Below are 21686 nucleotides of genomic sequence, written 5' to 3'. Positions count from 1 at the left end.
TTGCACATTGCACATAATTTATATTGACTTTGGTAAAAAGTAAAGAATAAAATTTCATTTTAATATCCTATATAATTGTTATAAATTTATTGTTATAATTGTTATAATTTATTTTGAGATAAGTATAATATAAAATATTTAACAATATTTTTTTAAATATCGAAAATATCTTTTTATTCGACAATGTAATTTGAAAAGAATTCAATTTAAATTTTCTATTATTTTTTATGTATATACTTATTTCAAAACTTTTCTGTATGTCATATATACATATAATATATATTACCTTGTTTAAAAATTTAAATCAGCTATGTTGTTCAAAATATGTTGATAACACATATATGATATTATCACAAAAATTTTCGTTAATATTATATATTTAAAAATAATATCTATACCGATACATTAGTTTAAAATATTTTATCTCTAAATTATATTGATATTCACCTCAGCGATGCTATTATACTTTGAATCGTAATTTGAACAAAATATAATTAAAAAACGAAAAAAAACTTCTCTTTTATACACTTTATATCACTACTTCGTATTAATAATATTTAATATAATATTTTCATACGTATTTTAATTTATTTTCGAACTTTTTAATACAAAATGACAAAGCTATTTTTTTACACAATTCCATATTAATTTCAACTGACATTTTCGATATTCAAATCGAGCGCACTCGAAGTTTTCGATTTATATCGAGTGCAACGTACACCGTTCGATTTCGAAGTAGCTACATAACCTTGAAATCATAATAATAACAAAAGCGTCGCGACTGAGTTTTGTTATCAAATATTACGTGTGCTATACCTCGTTCCCGAAAACGAATTGTTTTGTTGTGATGTGGAAAACGTGATTTTATTTATAATTTTTAAAAGATGGGCGACATTAGAGCCGGCCTCGAAGAATTAAAACTCGACGGGGCTCTATTCGCCGATGTTAAATACTACGTCAGCGGCGAAGGTGATCCTAAGGTATGTCATTTTATCGTTTCCCGCGTTTTTCCTTTACTCTTAACATAATGTCATTAATTTCATGATATTGATATTATTATATTATAACTATTGAAAATAGTAATCTACTGGCAAATACTCTGAATTAATCGCAATTAATACGAAAGAGGTTATAAAATGGAGTCAAATTTAACAGACTGCATTCCTTGAATGTAAAGATGACAAGAGATTTCTAAAAAAACTTGAATTATATAATTTTTTTAATATAAAATAAATTGTTATATTAGATTAAATGAATTTTATTTGTATTTTCAACAATAATTAAGCAATATATTTTTTATTAACAATTTTAATTTAATGATTAAAATTAATTTATAATTTTAAAAAGATAGAAAAATAAAAAAAATAAAAATATAATTAATGATTTCATTATTTTATGTATTTTTATTATTTGTTTTAATTTTTAGGATATAAACTGCAATTATACGTTGTTTTAACAGTAAAGCAAAAAAATATTTTTAAGAACAAATATTTTTTTAATTATTTTCAGATTTTAAATTTACTACAAGAAGGAGGTGCTGAAAGATCAAATTATTTTAGTGATTTTGTAACACACTTAATAGCAGGCTATGATGCATTGGAAAATGATATATCTGCTGCAAAGGATATCTATGAGATACCAGCAGTTACACAAAATTGGATTTTATATTCTGTCAAATGCAATAAACTTTTGCCGTATCCTAATTTAGAAATTTATAATCTGTGAAACATTAAAAAATTTAATTCATTAAAATATTAGTATATTTTTTTTAGTTTTTAAGAAAATTAATGATAATTTTTTAAAATAAGATTAAATAAGAAAAATTATTTTCTTATTCATAATTTAACTTTATCTATTAAAAATTGATTTTTTTTCCTTATCAATAATATTATTATAGGCCTCATTACTTTTCACCTGAAGATACACAGTTATTTTCAAATGTTCGAGCATGCATATCTCAAGTAAGCCGTGCAGATAGTAAAAGTCTTTGGGCAATGATCACACTTCAAGGTGGTAAATGTCAATTACGTTTAGATCGTTATTGTACTCACTTAATTACTGGAAAGGCTGCTGGACTAAAATATGAAACTGCAATGAGGCATCCTATTCAAATTGTAACTCCAGATTGGGTAACAGAATGTTGTAAAAAAGGAGCTATTATAAGTGAGGTAGAATATCATCCAAGACTTTTAATATATTCAAATAGTTCTACAGCTATGATTACTGGTTTTATGGATGAAGATACTGAAAACAATACTACTCAAGAGGAACAAGATAGAACTAAAGCTATGTTGGAACAACTCAAACAACGTATGCCTTGGAATCAACCAAGTCCACCAGTATCTTCCAATACTTCACATAATATAAATACAGCTAATGTAACTGTAACAACAATATCTTATACAACAAATGGTCAAAGTAATGTTAATACACAACAACATCTTCCACGACCAATTCCAGCTACAAGTTTATCTAATACTTCCACAATTCCATCTTCTGTTTCTGATCAAAATGTTACACAAACTAACTGGTTACCACAAGCTTCTCAACAAAATAATGTTCAAATAAAATCTGTACCATCGCAAATACAGCAACCAGAACTATCTCCACAGCAGCAGCAGCAACAACAAATGAATATGCAACATACATTATTACAACAACAACAATTAAATCAACAACAGCAACAATTATCTCAACAACTTACACATCAACAATATACCCAGCAGCAAATATTGAATCAACAACAATCTCCGCAATTAACATCTCAACAACAACAATTAATAGGAACACAACAGCAGTCGCTTGCACAACCACAAATGATACCACAGCAGCAACAGCAACAAATTAATTCTCAACTACCTCAACATCAGATGTCATCATCTCAGCAATTATTAACCCAACAACAAAAACAGTTAAATCAACATCAAATTCTTTCACAACAACAAATGAATCAACAACAACATTTATCACAGCAGCAACAAATTACTTCTCAACAACAATTAGTCCAACAACAACAAGTGCAATTGACACCTCAACAACAACAACAAATAGTTTTGCAGCAACAACAGCAACAAATTTCCACTCAACAACAACAAATTGGAACACCACAGCATCAGTTAAACCAACAACAAACTCCACCACAGCAACTTACATCTGAACAACGACAACTTATACTATTGCAACAACAACAACAACAACAAAAAATTCAACAAATTTCTCAACAATTGCAACAATCTGCACCTCAAGGTTCGCAACAATTTGTTATAAGGGATGGTCAATTACAGCAACAACCTCAAAATCAACAATTAATGGGTCCTAATCAACAAGGTTTTATTGTTCAAAGAGATTCTCAATGGCAACAGCAACAATATCATTTACAACTGCAAAGGCAACAGCAACAACAAATTGGCCCACAAAGACCAAGTGGACAGTGGGCTCAACAACCACCACAACCACCAAGACAATTAATCCAATTGGATGCTCAAACTCATCAACAGTTACAACAAATGGATCCACAACAGAGAGCTCAATTTATTCAAAAGATTCAGAAACAAAGAAATTTATTACTACAGAGGCAAATGCAAAATCGTCAAGCCCAACAAGGTGCGCACATTGCCGTCATAAGAAGTCCAGGAAAGCCAGTTCAACCTGGTGGTTTGCAATGGATTCAGCAACCGCGTCCTCAAATGATAGGACCTCAAATTGCTCAAACTCCTGGTCAAAAACCGGTTCATTCAGGAGTTCAACCACCTGCTCTGACGCCGATTAATTCTTCTAATCAAGTAATCGTGCAAGCCGGTCAAAATGTGCAAGGTCCACAAACTGGTCAACCTGGTCAGACTTTTCAGCAAGGTCAACCTTTAACACCTCAACATATAGCACAATTACACATGCAAAAACAGCAACAAATGGCAAGGCTGCAACAATTGCAGCATCTACAGCAGCAGCAACAACAACAACAACAACAGGGTGCACAACAGGAGCCTTCTTTGACTTCGTTATCGAATAACGCCCAAATACCACCGGACCAACAATTGGTTGTTAATGCAAAAACGAAAACTGCCCTGGCGAACATGTTGACGAACAGATTGCAAGGTAGTGCTGCTGAAGGTAGTGCAGCTGGTCAACTCAGATTAATGACAGCTCAACACAGACCACCGCCACCGCCATCTCAGGATCCACAACTCTTAGCGGCATATCAGCGAAGAACCGTTGGAAACATCACAAATGGAGCGCCGCCCGGCGCACCAATAAAGATGCAATATGCTCCGGTGATGCCTCAAGCGAAAGCTCAGTTCTATGGTCACAATCCAAATCTGAAACGTATGGTCTTTCAATTTTTCAAAAAAAAAAATCTCTATTAAGACTATATGATTCATATATAATTTATATTTCCGCTTGAAGAAATTCTTGAATAAATTTCAATTTGCAATATAATTACTTAATATATTTAGTATTCCAAATATATAAATATCTAAGCATTTTCTTCATACAATCAAATAATTTATAGTTTATTGAAAATCTTTCAAGCGTAAATATATATATTTTTCTTTCATTCATTTCATTCATTTATTATATCCATTTACAATGGCAATGAAACAAAGCCAAAAATAGAAGGATGTAATAAATGAGCAATCTCTCTTCATCTTTCTCTTTCTTTTGAAAATAATCAATTATTATTTGTTTCCAGTGCCACCAGATCTATTTTTGCTAGGTTGTATCTTTGTTATCGTCGAATATGACGTTCAACGTCCAAACGATGTTTCCGTTTGGAAACAAGTGATCGAGAGACACGGAGGAGAGGTAGAACCACAATATTGTACTCGAGCCACTCACGTACTTGCAATCACCCAAAAACATCCAACGGTGGTGCAAGCGCTACGCGAAGGGAAACGTTGTGTCAGTGCTCATTGGCTATCGGATGTTGTCACTAAACAACAAGTACTACCGCCTTGGCACGCGCTCCATTTTCCAACGCCATTCAGCTTGACAGAACTTCCATGCGCCAAACAAATTGTATCATTGTCTGGATTCGAAGGAGAGGAACGTGCGAAAGTGAAGTATATGCTAGAAGCATTGGGTGCTAAAGTTACCAATTACTTTACCAGGCATAATACTCTCCTCGTTTGCAGAAGGTATAGATTAATTGATCTCAATTTTTAGATTTTAATTCTATATTATTAATTAGTATTGTAAAATATTCGCGGATAAGATATGAATTTAACAGACAAGAATAATAAGACATTTTGCATTTATTGTCTTATATTAATTTTGTTTCTTCAAATAGATATATGCAATGTAGATTGCAAAAGTTGTTATAAAAGATATATTCATTGGAAAGATAGATTTTACTTTTTCATTTATTATTTATAATCTATAATATTTTTATATGATACAATGATTAATAACATTTACATTATTCAACTAATACTTCAAAATATCTATCTAGAAACGTTAAATAAACTAATATATGTATATATTTTTCTTATATACTTTTGTTCTCCAAAAAAAAAATAGAATAAATAAATTTTGTTTTATGATATGCATTAATCAATTACTACTGTCAATAATTTTTAATGTTTTTAAAAAAAAAACATTTCAGACCAGATGGTCAAAAATATAAGAAAGCTCGAGAATGGCAAACTGGAGTAGTGAATGCTCAATGGTTGACGGATTTATTATGCGGCCAAATGAACGCACTTCATCAAACTGAAAATCCGAAATATCAACAGTACAGCTTGAGCAATCCTTTTAGATTGGATTATTCACTAGTGCCTCATTTAATGGGTATCGTAAATTTGATTAATTATATTTTTTTTCAACAAAAAAATCATAACAGTCCATCAGCCTCTCTAAATTTAATATTCTGGATGGTTTTAAAATAGTATTTCTTTCAGCTGCATGGAAGATGCCAATAAACATTACTCAGGAATCGTACGATAAAGTAAAACAGGTTGGTCAGGGTCCAAATTCGATAAGAAAGTATAAGAAGCCGCGATTAGATGGTCCATTATTGAATAAAGATCCACATTTGTTGGGTTTGGATGAACCAATAGTTGTTAGTAATCCCGATCCTCCACCTCCGGATAAACAACCGAGAATATTATTCTCCGGTATAAATCCTAGGAAACATGCAAAGGTAATATATAAAAGTATTTAATGTTATAAATATTTTATTATTATTATTATTAGTATTTTATTAATATGTACAATATTGTTGATATTTGTTTAACAGAGAATTCGAGAATTAGGTGGTGCATTAGCAGCTAGTTGGCGAGACGCGACTCATCTTGTGATGTCAGCACCAATAAGAACTGTAAAATTGTTATGTTGCTTATCACGTTGTAAATATATTGTCACGTTACAGTGGTTACTTGATTGTTCTGCGAGGAACACATTTTTAGATGAAAATGGATATATTCTTGGGGATCCAGAATTTGAAAAAAATTTTAATTGTAATATTGAAAAAGCTCTAGCAAGTCCTAATAGGGGAACAGTACTTAAGGTAATATTAAGTCAGTATTTTGTAAAAATTGAAAATTCATGTTAAAGAATATTAACAATATTCATTTTTCATTTGAAAATTTTTTTGTCGAATAGGGTAAAATATTTTACGTTACACCAAGTGTAATACCATCTCCGTCGGCAATCGCAGAAATAATTGAAAGTGCGGGTGGAACGATGGAAAAAGCACGAAGATCTTTGGTACAGATCCAAGAAATGAATAGTAATAAATTAACTTATATCATCGTCACTCATGAAAACGATCTTCATCTTCTTACCGATGTTTTACGTGCGAATATAAGTAAGTGATTTTTCACAATTTATTTTCCCTAATTTTTTAGGATAATGTTAAAGAAAATGTATTAGGGAAACGTAAACAAATTTCCTATTCCTGTTTGTTTATGTTTTTTTATTTTTTTTTTTTTCTTGAATAATTGTAGGTGTGTTCAGTGCAGAAATCGTGTTAGGAGCAGTTGCACGACAATACTTCCAAACTGAACAAATCTAAACATAGCACTGTTTTCAATGTGCTGTATATTATAATTCCTGATGAGAGCTTGCTAAATTCTTAGTGAGCTATTTTGGAGATGAAAATTTTTGCTTACCTTCTTCAATGGGACAATAAAGAACATAATTTTATCATACAGGAGGAACTATTTTCACTGAAAACATTCCAAAACCTCTCCTTTCATGCTTCGTTTCTGAAAATAGTATATTTTATATAGCATTTCAATATAGATCATTTGATAGATTTGTTTTTTAACGTAAAAATATATTGTTCATTTATAGTTAAGAAGTATTATTTTAATTAGCATTTTGTAGTTATTTTTTCCACGATAGTCTTTATCTCTCTTTACGCGCGTATGCTTCCCATCTTTTTGTCGCATATACAATATACACATATCATTCTAGTTTGTATCGTTGTACACTTATTTTCTTCTATTCTATATATGTTTCGCTTATTACTGTCTTTATACGATAAGAAATGAGTTATGTGTAGTAAGAGTGTATGATTGAAAATAAATAGAAATATGTATTATTGTGTTCTAATTTTGTTACTAATCGCGTTATGTTTTTTCTCAGTTTCATTAAGATTGTTTAGAAAGAATCTTTGTGCATTTAATTATATAATTTATTCATATTCGACATGGTTATTTTATTGTACAAATATCTTACAATAAATTGTAAGAAACTTTGTTATAAACATTTATTATAAAGGGATAATTTAAGTTTGATTGTAGAATAAGTGGCATACAATTCTCTACAAATTTATAAAAATATGTACAATAATATATAAAACTATGATTATAAAAAGAAAGAAGAGAGGATACTCTTTTATGCAAAAGAAAATGACAATGACATTTGCAAATATTAGAATGTAAGATCAAAACTATATCAATAATAATAAATATTATTTGCTATTAAGTATAAAAAAAATTAAATTACAATATATTATCTATTTTTACAGGTAAATCGTATTTTGTATACCATTGATGTCATAAATATGAAAATATGAAAAGTACAGTTAATGTAAGCAGTCCAAAAATATTGCATAAACATGCTTTTATGCTTTACGTTTTACAATCACAGTCATTAAATTATCATCAATCGACTCGTTATTGATTTGGTATCATTCTACAGATTATAAACAAATTATTTATTAAATTTTAACTATGTAAAATAACTTATATGCAAGAATTGATCGATTAATACATTTACAGTTACAGATCATGAAAAATTGTTCTACGAAGAGATCATATTTTCTACCCATTCTAAGTGTTGTGCAACGTCCACATAAACTATATACTGGTTTAAGTCACAAGACATAGTGGTTCTATTCAACAAGGATCTCGAAACGATTCCTCGCAAATAGAAGCGATCCGTTTTAGCATCATACATCACAAAACCACTTCCGCTATCACCGTTGCAAGGGCCACTTCCGTTTCTCAAGCCTGCACAAAACGTTCTGTTCGAAGTGAACAAGACGAAATCCGAGTTGCTCCAGTGACAATCCTCCTGTAATTTATTAATGGTTATTTACCTCTCCAGTTGAAGTTCTAGGTAAATATTTGTCATTGTCAAGAAATTATTGGAAAATTTGAAAGTTAACATTTTAAAAAATTTGTCAAATCTGTATAAAAGTTGATGAAATGAAAATGAAGTTTGAAATGTTTAAAAATATTCCAAATGAATGAAAGTACTCGGATAATTGATCAGATTTTGTTGACTTATATTACTCTCAGGTATGAAAAATTTCTTTATAATCTTTACTATTATATAAATATTCGTATAAAGATTTATATAATAAGTACAATGACTTATCAAATAAGTTTGATGTTTAAAAAAAAAAAAAATAATCATACCTGACGTACAATGGGAGCTTTGATCTGTCGAGGCTCTTGTAGATGGCGGTTCCCATCTTGATCACGTCCCCATCCGACCACGTATCCAGACTTCCCCACAACACTGGCGAGAAGCGCAGGTCCTGTCCAGAGACAGATTGGTCTGATTACATCATTATACTCCACTTCCTCTCTCAGAGTTAACACAGCCAAATCCGCGTCAGCATTGCCTCCTTTGTCATAATTAGGATGGAGCTGGTACACTGCTATTTCACGATTTACAGAACCCTTCTCTGACCATTCTCGAAGACGAAAGCGTCCCAAGGACACTAGCAGTGTATTGGCAGGTAAATTACTATTGTCTGTTAGCAAACAATGTGCAGCTGAAACAAAAAAAAAAAAAAAATTACCAAAAAATGTAGCAAAAATTGTAATATTGTAACTTTTGGACTAATTAAGTGGCACAGAAGAACTAATCTTTTGATGCGCAACAATTTCTTTCAAAAGTGATATATCGTGAAACAAACGATATTTTTGACTTTTTGTTTTTTTTTTTTTCTTTCATTCCCTTTCTATTTCATAAATATCTCATTTTTTAACTCGTATCTTAATTTTTATGTTCCTTTAATATTTAATATTTCTTAAATTTTAATTTCAGCTGTACGTATTTTAAAAAAGAAGGATTTCTTTAAGCATTTGATTCACATACCTGTAATAATGTGCTTATTAGTGACCAATGTTCCCGCGCATTGGAACTCAAAATTCTTTTTGACGACAAAAATTGCAACAAGCCAAGGCCACTGACCCCGAGATGCATTCACTCCTCCAGCCACTAGAAGATTGAACTTGTTTGTGCTGCTTCTACCGCATTCCACGTTATTTTGATTGTTGATAATTGGCACGGGTCTGCCAGGTGATGGAGTGACGATCGGTTGATATACCATTGGTGGAGTATTTCGAATGGGTGGAGTGTTTGGCAAGGGTTGAGGAAAATTAATGGGACGTATATTCGAATCGAAATTGAGTCCTAACGAAGGTGGGTACAGCGTGTGATTTAGGACGATGGACGTGACTATCTGTCCACTTGCTGGAATAAATAATTAAATGTTAATGTAAATTATATCATACAAAATTGTTATATATTTTTATGAAAATTACTATTAAATTATTTGCTTTTTCAAATATTTTTTGCATAACAATTGATCACACAAATATTAATAAATTATAAGATTGTAAACTTTTCTTTTGAAATTTTACATATAATTAAATTAGACTTAAAACTTATGAAAAATTTCCTTTATATTTAATAGCTATGCAATAGAATTTATTGATTAAATAATCTAGTTACAAAAATTGAATTTTCTTACTAAAAAGTTTACATCAATAATTGTATATCTCTTCAAAAAAATCTATTGAAATTTTTCACATACCGCGTGGACCTGAACAGATACGTTCGTTGTTAAACCATAAACCATTTAAAATGGGTATTGGCCAAGGAAGTGGAAAATGGATTTTATAATATAAAGGCTTGCCCTGCATAACTTCTCTAATCGATTGCTCCTTTGGCTGTGCCAATTCTAATCTACCAACATATTTCTGAAACACAAGATCATATTGCATCACTGTACTTTAACTCTCATATCAATAAGAATGTCCTTAAATCACAGTATTTTTTCTAAGTTTAAATTCTTATTATCAAGAAATATATGAACTTATGATCAACGTTTATTGTTGATTACTTACTGTTGGCAATGCAACGGCAATGCTCAATTTCACACTAAGTGTCAAAGGGATTCCTCTCGGTGGCGATTGTATCTCAACAAAACCAATGATTTCGTCTGCGATAGGATCTGAAATATACCGGAAATACTCGGGACACGGTGACTGGCCAGCTGCTTCTGCGATCAATTGAAGAATACGCAGCAATAGTGCAACCTTGACAATTACACTCACCATCCTGGAACTCTATGACATACTATAACATTTATTATTACTTAATTTTAATATATTATTATTTAAAATTTATTATTTCTTTTAAGATTCTTTTGATAATCCATCAATTAAATTTTGTTTATTTGATAACATTTATTGCTCGATTAACTGTCATTTGGAACAGAAATTTGATACTCAGATTTATTTCTTTGTCAATTGTTAGAATTAAATCACGCTCATTCGTGATTTAGAGAAAAAAATCGGATATTTTAATTTTTGATTGGAAAAGTTAGATTTGGAGAATCAAGGATTAAGGAAATGGAAATTGATGAAGAAAATATAGAAGTTGTGGAAATGGTAGGATTAAAAATAAATCCTAGTTAAGTGTGTATTAGAAATGGTGATAAAAGTTCAGACTACCTGTCATGCAGGTAGGGACTGATCGCACAAATATATATGAAGGTACCTAGGATATACATCAATAGATAATTCCAAATGTCTTTCAGTATATAGTTTCTTCATTGTTTTGTTTCAGGAAAGAAACCTTAAAATCCAATTTATGGAATACAAAACTCGAAAAAATAAGGAAATTAATTTCTGTGATTCCGGATTTATTCTAAGTGACGAGAATCAACAATAAAATTTATATGTTTTTCTAATAAGCGATACTATTTATATACTATTATCGCAGTAAAAGAAAAATTAATAGATATATTTTTTTTGTGATAATTAAAATTATCATTTTATGCATTCCTAATGCAAGTATAAAACTAACGAAGTATATTTGAATTAATATTACTTAATGACACTAATTTAATTGATCATTTGAATTGCAAAAGAAGTTCTTCAAAACACTTATCAATAAATTTGAATTGCAAAGAAAAATTCTATCAAATATTAACTCGATATATTTGGATTGCTGAAAGTATTTTTCAGAAATTAAATTAAATTATTAAAAGAAATTCCTCTGAATATAAATTAATCACTACATTAATATATAAAACTCTATTACTTTATCCATAATATTATCTTTCGCAATTTCACAAATTATACTGAATTCATCAAAAAAAAAAAGAAGAAAATATCTCCTCCAGATATTCAATTACAAATCCTTAAAAAGAAGAAAGAAGAAAATACCTCAAGTCTTCAACAATATTGCAATATTTCAAAAAAAACTTCACTCTTAAATGATTATTCGCACTTCATCATAGAAAATGATTTTATATCAAAATTATTAACGAATATTCAACAAGTTTTTAACAGAGATATTAATGCAACTTGTCAGTCACGTTCGTCTCGTCACGTACTGTCTCGGCTGAGGATGAGTATCGTCTCTTCTGTGGATCCTGGAAAGTGGTGGGGCATTCCCGACAATTAACTGTTTCATTCGTATGAAGAAATCTTGAAAGAGAATGACTGCACGGAAGAAATAATATTTTCTCACGAATTTGATTCAATGAATCACATCTGTCATCGATATCTTATATCAAGAATACATTTATGATTGTTGTTGACGATATTGACTAAATAAATTTTAAATGAATAAAATTACATATATACAGAGTGTTAATGGAATATCTTTGGAAGATCGAAACGAAAACAAACAGAAAAATTAATACAACAAAAAAATCAATTTATTATTTATTTATTTGTCGAGTTATGAACAATTGAAGTTTATATTATATAAAATAAGACGAATATAGAGAAAATGATATAAATGGTATGGCAATATAATGGAAATAGATATCTCTATTTACTTTTTCAATAGATTAAAACCTTGGTCAAATAATATAATAGAACACCCGTTATTTCTTCTATCTTCATTTCTAAGTTCTAATACTTTTCTATTACTTTTCTCCATTTTTTCCAATGATTATATCAGACTTATTGTTTAATTTCTTTTAATCAGAATTCATATTGGAAGAAAAATTAAAAAGTGAAAGAAAAAATGACAAATATTGTTGTATTGTTGTATCTTATTATATTTTTAGAATCAAAAGTTAGATTAGTTTAAGGATACAATAATAACAGTTAAGTTAGCTTAATTTAACTTAGATTTTCAAATATTCTTTTGGAAATGCTTATAATTATAATTAGAAATAAATAAATCTTTTGTTATTATTTTTTGATCTTATCTCTAAATTAACTTAATTTTAAAACAACACAATAGAATAGGACATTTGTTATTTTTCTCCCATCTCTTCACTATTTCGCTACAGTATGAGTCACACTAACTACACAACACTATTTCTCCCACTTTTCTCAATGTGAGAATTTGTACGGCAACCTTGTTTTTAATCCTCCAGTACATGTCATTGTTTTATTTTAGAACATATATTATTTAATTGTTTGAATATTTTAATAAATTTAATTAATTTTAATTAATTAATTTAATCTTTATCGTCATATATCGTCGTATATTATGGTTTTTAATTCACAAACGTAATCGAATGAAAATAATATAAAGGTATATAGTAGTTAAAGGTAAGTTTAACATTCAATATAAATTGCGATGAATCGACTTGCGTCAATTGATCTTAGTATTTTACGTCATTTCACTATTGTGTATTATGTTTCATTTGTTTTTGCAATCATGCAAAAGTATTAATAATTAGTAATAGAATTATTAATAATAATATTATTAAATAATCTTATTAAAATAGTTAGATTTTTTTAATAATTTTAACAATTGAAATTTTTATATTATAGATTTATTTCTATTGAAATTTTTTTGTTCTCTTTTGAATATATTTTCGTTTCTTCATGAATATATGAATGGTTTCCATATATTGTATTTGCACTCGAAATTTACTTTACTCTTCATTTCCAAATGATTGCATTCTACATATTCTTTTTCTGTGATCGAAAAAAATTGATAAATGAAATATTGTCTTTTTATTTTTAGGAATTTATATTTTATAAAGATATTTTAAAAAATATCATTATTTAAAAGATATTATTTATTAAAATATTATTTAATGGAAAATGCAATTTGATCATTTACAATCATAGTTTGGCAACTTTTACAACTCTTTTTAACTTTAATATTTATATAAATCAATATACACAAAAAATAAAAAATAATTTTCAAAAGCATTCTTTTATTTTAACGAAATATAATTATCTCAAATACAATATCTAATTTAATTTCATCAATTAATTGCATCAATTAAACATTTACAATAACAAGATACAAAATTAGAGTTGAATATGGAATTATAATATTAAAATAATATTAAAAAGAAAATATCAATGCACGTAATTAATGATTGCACAAAAAAACTAATAATAACTAATATTTCAACAATATATATCACTACTCCAAAATTTTCATTTATGAATTTATTTAATAGAATATTATTTAGTATTACAAAAGATTACATATATATTTGATTTACATATATGTATTATTTGTTGAGACACAATTGACACAGTTAACATATAATTCTAATTGTTAATATCTAATATTATTGACTATGTACAATATAATCATCTTTGGAAATTATTGAAACAATTCTTTCCATATCATATAATTTACAAAATAAACTAAACATTATAAATTTTTTTACAATATTAGCCAATCAATGACAAAAAACATTAAGAATTAATAATTCTACTAATTATATGTATGATTTAACAACTCTTATGTTTATAAAAATTATATATGAATAACAATATTCATAACAATTTATGTGATATTTCACAAGAAATAAATAAAATCATTATTATTAAGTCATAAAAATTCCTTTTGTTATCATACTGAATACATCGGATATTCTTAAAGTTATATGGAAATTAAAGACTAAATCACTAAGTTAAATAAGGAAAACATTAACAATGTTTCTGTACTTTCCGCATAATTTCTTCTACACTTTTCATTGGTATATTAAATTAAATTAAATTAAAATATGTAAATTTATTATTACATAAAAAAAAATATAACTTTTTTATTAAGAGATAGAACTATAAATTTTGAGATTTAAGAAAAATATTTCTTTTTTGTTAATATGAATTCTTATTATTGTTTGTTGAACAATATTTTAAGAAATTTGGTAATAAAAATTAATAGTAATAATTTAATTATTAAAATATTAAATTTATACAAGATCAGAAAGTGGAGATTTTTTCTAATAATTTAAATAATTTTTTAATTTTCAGCAGGTAATGATTTTTTTGTGTTATAAAAAATATTGTTTATATTATATTATTCATATATAAAATTTATATAAAAATTAGAATAAAAATACCAAAAATTCTTCGTACTCGAAACACGTATACGCATACGTATACATTCTTTCAATAAGTAAGATTTCCTTCTAATATTTTAACATGCAATTCTTATCATATTATAATCGATTTATTTTTAAATTCTTTACACGCTAGACTTAGTTCATTGGTAAAACAGTATAAAACAACAATTGCATTATATTATCTGAAAAAAATGCAACATTTTAATACTCGTATATAATTGACATTTGTTATTTCTTGAAAAAAATTATTCAGTATCAATTACTGAAGTTCATTATACTTTACTAAATTCCGTAAAAAATATTATACATAATTTTATTTTATTATTTTATTATAATTGAAAAATTTATTTAACTCTCAAAATAATAAAGAAATAATAGCATTTATTATAATGACGTTAAAATTAAGAAAATTTTTTGCATAATTTATAATCAAATATATGATTCATAAATATATTATAAATAATTCATATATACAATAAAATATATTTGTATATATATATATAAAACACAAATAAGGTTAAAATTTTTCTCTTAATAGATAATCAAAAGAATAATAATTTTTCTTTATTTCTATTCAAATATTTTCGATTCTTCAAAATAAAAAAAAAATAATTCTAGGATACTCACTTTGTCATATTTATTACTAATTTTTTTAAAAGTATTTAAATAACATTTGTTCCAAATGAAAGACATTATTTCATGCGAAGTGGACATTTTTTAATGGACGGATCTACAGAATTAAGCGTAAAATAAATATCGTCGATATTTAAAAAAAATATTTTTCATACGAATATACGAATATACATATATATATATATACTCACCCGTGGACTCGCATTATATTTGTGAATATATTTTAATGGTATCTGTTTACAACGATTTAAGCGATTCTTGGAACATTTGATGAACTTCCGTTTTCCTTTCTTATAACCCTTTTCCCCAGTTCCTAAGAATAATATTGTAAAATTCTTCAAATGAATATTCGTATTAGTTACTATTAATGAAAAATTCATTAATAAGATTTTAATTTTTATAAAAACCACTTAAATAACCGAAAAGAAGAAAGTAATACACGATTTTCATATTTCAATGACAAATTTATGTTTGGATATATAATTGTAAACGAATTGCTTACACGAATTAATAGTCATTCATATAGCCCAATTAAAAATTAAAGAGATAGATAGATCATTTCATATATTCATAAATTCAATCTTGAAATAAATATATAAATATAATAAATTAAAAGTATTGAAAAAGAACTATTTTATCTAATAATAATTTTATTATTAATCTTTTATTGTATTTTAATGATGATGAGTTTAACATATACACGACTAATTTGAATCAAAATATAATTTTTAATACGCATGCGTAATAACGACATCTGTCAGATTCTTAGCAAAATACGCACTAATAACATTTAAACATAACCTATAACGTGTAAAAACTGTTTACTACTGTTAAGTGCACTGTATTTTCTTGATTTTTATAAATACTGTTATTATATATAATTATTATATATAACGTAAAAATTTATAACTTGACGCAGAATTTATTATAAAATAGAATGGAAGAAATGGATTTAGGAAGCGATGAAAGTAACGATAAGAATTTGCATGAAAATTCGGTAAACAGAAAAATCGAATCAGAAGTAATTAAAAATGAAACTGAAGAAATTAAAGACGATGAGTTTGATGAAGAACAGGATAAAGATGATGATAGTGATGATGATGATGAAGAGGATGCTGACGAAGCAGAAGTTAAAGTTTTAGAAACTTCTCTTGCTCACAATCCATATGATTACGCGAGTCATGTAGCCCTTATCAATAAATTACAAAAAATGGGTGAATTAGAACGATTACGCGCTGCTAGAGAAGATATGAGTTCAAAATATCCCTTGAGCCCTGATCTCTGGTTGTCTTGGATGCGCGACGAAATTAAATTAGCTACCACCATAGAACAGAAAACTGAAGTAGTAAAATTATGTGAACGAGCAGTAAAAGATTATCTTGGTATGTTTTTTATTTTTAATGTATAATAATGTGTAATAATATATCATTTGAATTTTTTTGTAAATAATTCTTATAGCTGTAGAAGTATGGTTAGAATATTTGCAATTTAGTATTGGTAATATGGGTACTGAAAAAGATGCAGCAAAAAATGTTAGACATCTCTTTGAAAGAGCATTAACAGACGTTGGATTACATACTATTAAAGGTGCAATAATATGGGAAGCATTTCGAGAGTTTGAAGCTGTGTTATATGCTCTGGTAAGTACAAAATGAAAAGATAAAATAATTTTAAGTTGTTAATAATTTCTTACATCAAGATTTTATATATAAGATTTTGGTATTTCAGATTGATCCTTCAAATCAAACTGAAAGGAAAGAGCAATTAGAACGTATTGGTAATTTATTCAAAAGACAATTAGCTTGTCCCCTTTTAGATATGGAAAAAACATATGAGGAATATGAAGCTTGGCGTCATGGAGATGGTACAGAAGCTGTTATTGATGATAAAATTATTATTGGAGGATACAATCGAGCTCTTTCAAAACTTAATCTTCGTTTACCTTATGAGGAAAAAATTGTTTCTGCACAAACAGAAAATGAATTATTAGATTCATACAAAATATATTTATCATATGAACAACGTAATGGTGATCCTGGAAGAATCACAGTTTTGTATGAAAGAGCAATCACTGATCTTAGTTTGGAAATGTCAATTTGGCTTGACTATCTTAAATATTTAGAAGAAAATATTAAAATTGAATCAGTCTTAGATCAAGTATATCAAAGAGCTTTAAGAAATGTTCCCTGGTGTGCAAAAATATGGCAAAAATGGATAAGATCATACGAAAAATGGAACAAATCGGTATTAGAAGTTCAAACTTTATTAGAAAATGCTTTAGCAGCTGGATTTTCTACTGCAGAAGATTATCGAAATTTATGGATAACTTATTTGGAATATTTACGACGAAAAATCGATCGATATTCTACAGACGAAGGAAAACAATTAGAAATATTACGTAATACTTTTAATAGAGCTTGTGAACATTTGGCAAAATCATTTGGTTTAGAAGGAGATCCTAATTGTATTATATTGCAATATTGGGCAAGAACTGAAGCTATACATGCTAATAACATGGAAAAAGCTAGATCATTATGGGCTGATATCTTCTCACAAGGACATTCCGGAACAGCATCTTATTGGTTGGAATATATTTCATTAGAAAGGTAATTTTTTATGTTATTTTTAGTGTAATACATAATATAATATGTTCAATTAATCAAATTAAATAAATTTTTTTTTTTGATAGATGTTATGGAGATACAAAACATTTGAGGAAATTATTCCAAAAAGCTTTGACCATGGTAAAAGATTGGCCAGAAAGCATAGCAAATTCTTGGATAGATTTTGAACGAGATGAAGGAACATTAGAACAAATGGAAATATGTGAAATACGAACAAAAGAAAAATTAGATAAAGTTGCTGAAGAAAGACAGAAAGTGCAACAAATGTCCAATCATGAATTATCGCCATTACAAAACAAAAAAACTCTTAAAAGAAAACAAGATGAAACTGGTAAATGGAAAAATTTAGGATCTTCTCCAACAAAAATTACAAAAGTTGAAACGCAAATAAAACCAAAAATTCGAGAAAGTCGTTTAAATCTCGAAAAAAATGCTGATTCTGAAGAACAAAAATTAAAAACTGCGCCCCCGCCTGGTTTCAAAATGCCGGAAAATGAACAAATGGAGATAGATAATATGCATGAAATGGATGATAAAAGTACAGTTTTTATAAGTAATTTAGATTACACAGCAAGTGAAGAAGAAGTTAGATATGCTTTACAACCAGCAGGACCAATTACAATGTTTAAAATGATAAGAGATTATAAAGGACGTAGTAAAGGATACTGTTATGTACAACTCAGTAACATTGTACGAATTATTTTTTTTCTTTTAATTAGAAATTATGATTAGTTTATATAAGTAATAATGTTTAATTAAGAATGAAAATGTTATTTTATATTATGTTACATAGGAAGCAATTGATAAAGCTCTGCAATTGGATAGAACTCCTATAAGAGGACGCCCAATGTTTGTTTCAAAATGCGATCCAAATAGAACACGAGGATCTGGATTTAAATACAGCTGTTCTCTTGAAAAAAACAAGCTTTTTGTTAAAGGTATGTAATTTATTTAATATTTAATCCTCAGTTGGTATTCTTAAATGATAAAAAACTCACAAATAATTCGCAATATTTCAATCGTTTATTTCTTAATTGCTAGATAATATATTCACATTTATTTTTTTATATTCTTTTATATACAGATATTATATTTAAGTTAAAATATTAATTATTTTGAATTATGGGATAATTATAATCACTTAAAAGTAAGTCTTAATTATCGTAAATAATAATAAATATTAATTAAGATCATTTATCTTTAAAATTTCGTAAATTACTAATATGAAAATTGTTAATCTTTTGCAAAACTAATATATATAGTTATATTTCCTAAACCAGTTATACATTTCAGTCAAATATGGATCATATTCGATATAACAAATTATATATTTGTTTTCTGAAAAGTAAATGATATTTAAAATATTTCATATCAATGAAATTGAAGAAGATTGGAAAATAAACGAAACATAAAAAAACAAATGTTGAAATACAGAATGAATATTTTAATCATAATATTAAGACGGAAATTGAATAATATTTGACTCCAAAGAAATTTCGAACATAAATAAGATATTTTTATATCTATAATTATTTTAAATGATCTACAAAACTTCTTTCAAGTTTGCATCAAAATATTCTGGAATATTATCTAGATTGATTAATTTTTTGTAATTGATAAAATTTTAAAATCATTGAATAAATGAATATTATAAATAGAGAAATTTATTAAAATGTTCATAAATCACACAAATGAAGTAAAAATAAAAGCATTTTTTAATTTGCTTTATTTAAATAAATTTTTTCAAATCAAAAAATGGAGATACTCATTCTTTATAAGTTGCAAATATTACCGAGCATCACTTATTTCCATCTTATTGTGTCATTGAACAAATTTTTATTGTTATTCAATATATTACGATTTAATGAAATAAGAAAAGGAAAAAAAGAATGGAGATATATGTATTAATTCCATGAATTTCTTTAAAAATAAACTTTTACTTCATGATTGATTGATCATCAATAATTTTAGAAAATCTGAAATTATATGTGATACAAATGTAAAAGTGAAATGAAAATTTTTTATAAAAAAATTGAAAATTGTAATAATCAAGAATGATATATGAAACAGCGTTGTAATATAATCGTGTAACACAAGAAATGTTAAAAAATTAGAGAATTAATAAAAATTACAGATAATCCGATAGACGAAGAGGCTGCTCGACCAAAAAGACGACGCTGCAAAGAATGCCCTAGCAAGCTTGACAGAAAACATTCTACATATTGTATGAAATGTAAAAAGACAGTTTGCAAACAACATTCATTGCAACAAATTTATTGTTTCACTTGTATCGAAGATTTCAGAGAATCATACGATGTGCCAGTTTTTTGATGTTATTGTTATGATCATATCAGATTTTTTATTACAGACCAAAGTAATATCTATTAATAAAAATTTAGTTTATATTTTTTTTATTTGTTCTCATATATTATCATTTATATACAAGAATAATGTTTGCACATTATTCTTTGTAATTAATAAATAATATATTTTACTTTTTATTTGTTTTATAATTTTACTTCTTGTTTGTTTTATAATTTATAATTTTATTTATAATTAAAAATAATATTAAAGTTTTTATTGAAGAAATTCACGCTTCTTTGTATACACATATCCCATAATGATAATTACATTAAAAATACTTATCACTGCTTATACGATATATCGATGGATTATAAATAACCATGCGATATCAATTAAATTATTATTATACCAACTGAGGGTTAAATTAAAAATCGTTAATTAAAAGAAAAAATATTTATCTTTATGAAATGATTAGGACTTCCGGTATCAACAACGAAGGAAGAGCTTGAAGAAATTTTCAAGGTTCACGGAGCATTGAAGGAAGTCCGCATAGTTACTTACCGTAATGGCCATTCTAAAGGGTTGGCTTATGTCGAATTTATGGATGAGAATAGTGCCGCGAAGGCACTTTTGGCCACTGATGGAATGAAAATTGCCGACAAAGTAATTAGTGTAGCCATAAGCCAACCACCTGAACGCAAGAAAGTTGAAGAACCACTCTTAGTTAAATCTCTAGGTGGTACTACAGTAAGCAGAACTACATTTGGTATGCCCAAAACATTATTATCTATGGTACCTCGTACTGTCAAAACCGCTGCTACTAATGGCAGTGCAAATGTGCCTGGAAATGGTGTTGCTCCAAAAATGAGTAATCAAGATTTTAGAAATATGTTACTGAATAAAAAGTAATTTACTACAACGTCGCTAATTTCTTAAATCCTTGTTTCTTTCAAATGTATGCTTTAATATATGTATATATGAGAAAAATATTTAAATTACATATTTCTTAAAGCATTATATAATAATGAACAAAATTTTCTTAAATCTCTAAAAGAAGATTTAAGAGTTTATTTATAAAAAGAAGAGAAAAAAATGGA

At 27.4% G+C, this 21686-nt stretch overlaps 3 protein-coding genes and 3 long non-coding RNA genes across 8 annotated transcripts; 4 read left to right on the top strand and 2 right to left on the bottom strand.

Moving 5' to 3' along the window:
- The first annotated feature begins 695 nt into the window (after positions 1 to 695).
- Positions 696 to 7540, top strand: Ptip (PAX transcription activation domain interacting protein). Its single transcript, XM_003690597.4, has 9 exons — positions 696 to 980; positions 1510 to 1694; positions 1898 to 4323; positions 4691 to 5135; positions 5603 to 5787; positions 5898 to 6139; positions 6236 to 6505; positions 6601 to 6805; positions 6945 to 7540. The coding sequence occupies exons 1-9, from the start codon at positions 885 to 887 to the stop codon at positions 7010 to 7012; spliced, it is 4122 nt and encodes a 1373-aa protein (XP_003690645.2). The 5' UTR covers positions 696 to 884; the 3' UTR covers positions 7013 to 7540.
- LOC100867916 (serine protease gd) lies at positions 7298 to 12091 on the bottom strand. 2 transcript variants are annotated; one of them, XM_003690450.4, is made up of 6 exons: positions 11916 to 12091; positions 10590 to 10821; positions 10277 to 10442; positions 9556 to 9933; positions 8868 to 9229; positions 7298 to 8520 (listed from the first exon to the last, which is right to left on the bottom strand). In XM_003690450.4, exons 2-6 carry the CDS (start codon positions 10800 to 10802, stop codon positions 8248 to 8250), a joined length of 1392 nt encoding a protein of 463 aa, XP_003690498.1. In that variant the 5' UTR covers positions 10803 to 10821; positions 11916 to 12091; the 3' UTR covers positions 7298 to 8247. The 2 variants fall into 2 exon arrangements, with proteins under 2 accessions (XP_003690498.1, XP_012350095.1); XM_012494641.3 differs by having other exon boundaries at positions 10590 to 10811; positions 11916 to 12051.
- On the top strand, positions 8445 to 10030 carry LOC147656754 (uncharacterized). Its single transcript, XR_015293657.1, has 3 exons — positions 8445 to 8565; positions 9131 to 9193; positions 9505 to 10030. It is a non-coding gene; the product is annotated as an uncharacterized LOC147656754 (long non-coding RNA).
- Positions 10818 to 11490, top strand: LOC116415470 (uncharacterized). The gene is made up of 2 exons (XR_004226087.2): positions 10818 to 11240; positions 11314 to 11490. It is a non-coding gene; the product is annotated as an uncharacterized LOC116415470 (long non-coding RNA).
- A 2602-nt stretch (positions 12092 to 14693) lies between the features above and the next one.
- On the bottom strand, positions 14694 to 16161 carry LOC147656753 (uncharacterized). The gene is made up of 3 exons (XR_015293658.1): positions 15853 to 16161; positions 15656 to 15758; positions 14694 to 15210 (listed from the first exon to the last, which is right to left on the bottom strand). It is a non-coding gene; the product is annotated as an uncharacterized LOC147656753 (long non-coding RNA).
- A 279-nt stretch (positions 16162 to 16440) lies between these two features.
- On the top strand, positions 16441 to 21508 carry LOC100868035 (spliceosome associated factor 3, U4/U6 recycling protein). 2 transcript variants are annotated; one of them, XM_003690451.4, is made up of 6 exons: positions 16441 to 17043; positions 17120 to 17301; positions 17390 to 18267; positions 18351 to 18975; positions 19079 to 19223; positions 21065 to 21508. In XM_003690451.4, exons 1-6 carry the CDS (start codon positions 16599 to 16601, stop codon positions 21496 to 21498), a joined length of 2709 nt encoding a protein of 902 aa, XP_003690499.2. In that variant the 5' UTR covers positions 16441 to 16598; the 3' UTR covers positions 21499 to 21508. The 2 variants fall into 2 exon arrangements, with proteins under 2 accessions (XP_003690499.2, XP_031776152.2); XM_031920292.2 differs by lacking the exon at positions 21065 to 21508 and adding an exon at positions 20420 to 20874.
- The last annotated feature ends 178 nt before the right edge of the window (positions 21509 to 21686 follow it).

Source organism: Apis florea, unplaced genomic scaffold (genome assembly GCF_048593485.1).
Source record: "Apis florea isolate Af1SG1 unplaced genomic scaffold, ASM4859348v1 contig_3496_pilon, whole genome shotgun sequence".
Taxonomy (NCBI): domain Eukaryota; kingdom Metazoa; phylum Arthropoda; class Insecta; order Hymenoptera; family Apidae; genus Apis; species Apis florea.
The sequence above is the reverse complement of the archived record's forward strand: the minus strand, read 5'-3'. Positions and strand labels throughout refer to the sequence as shown.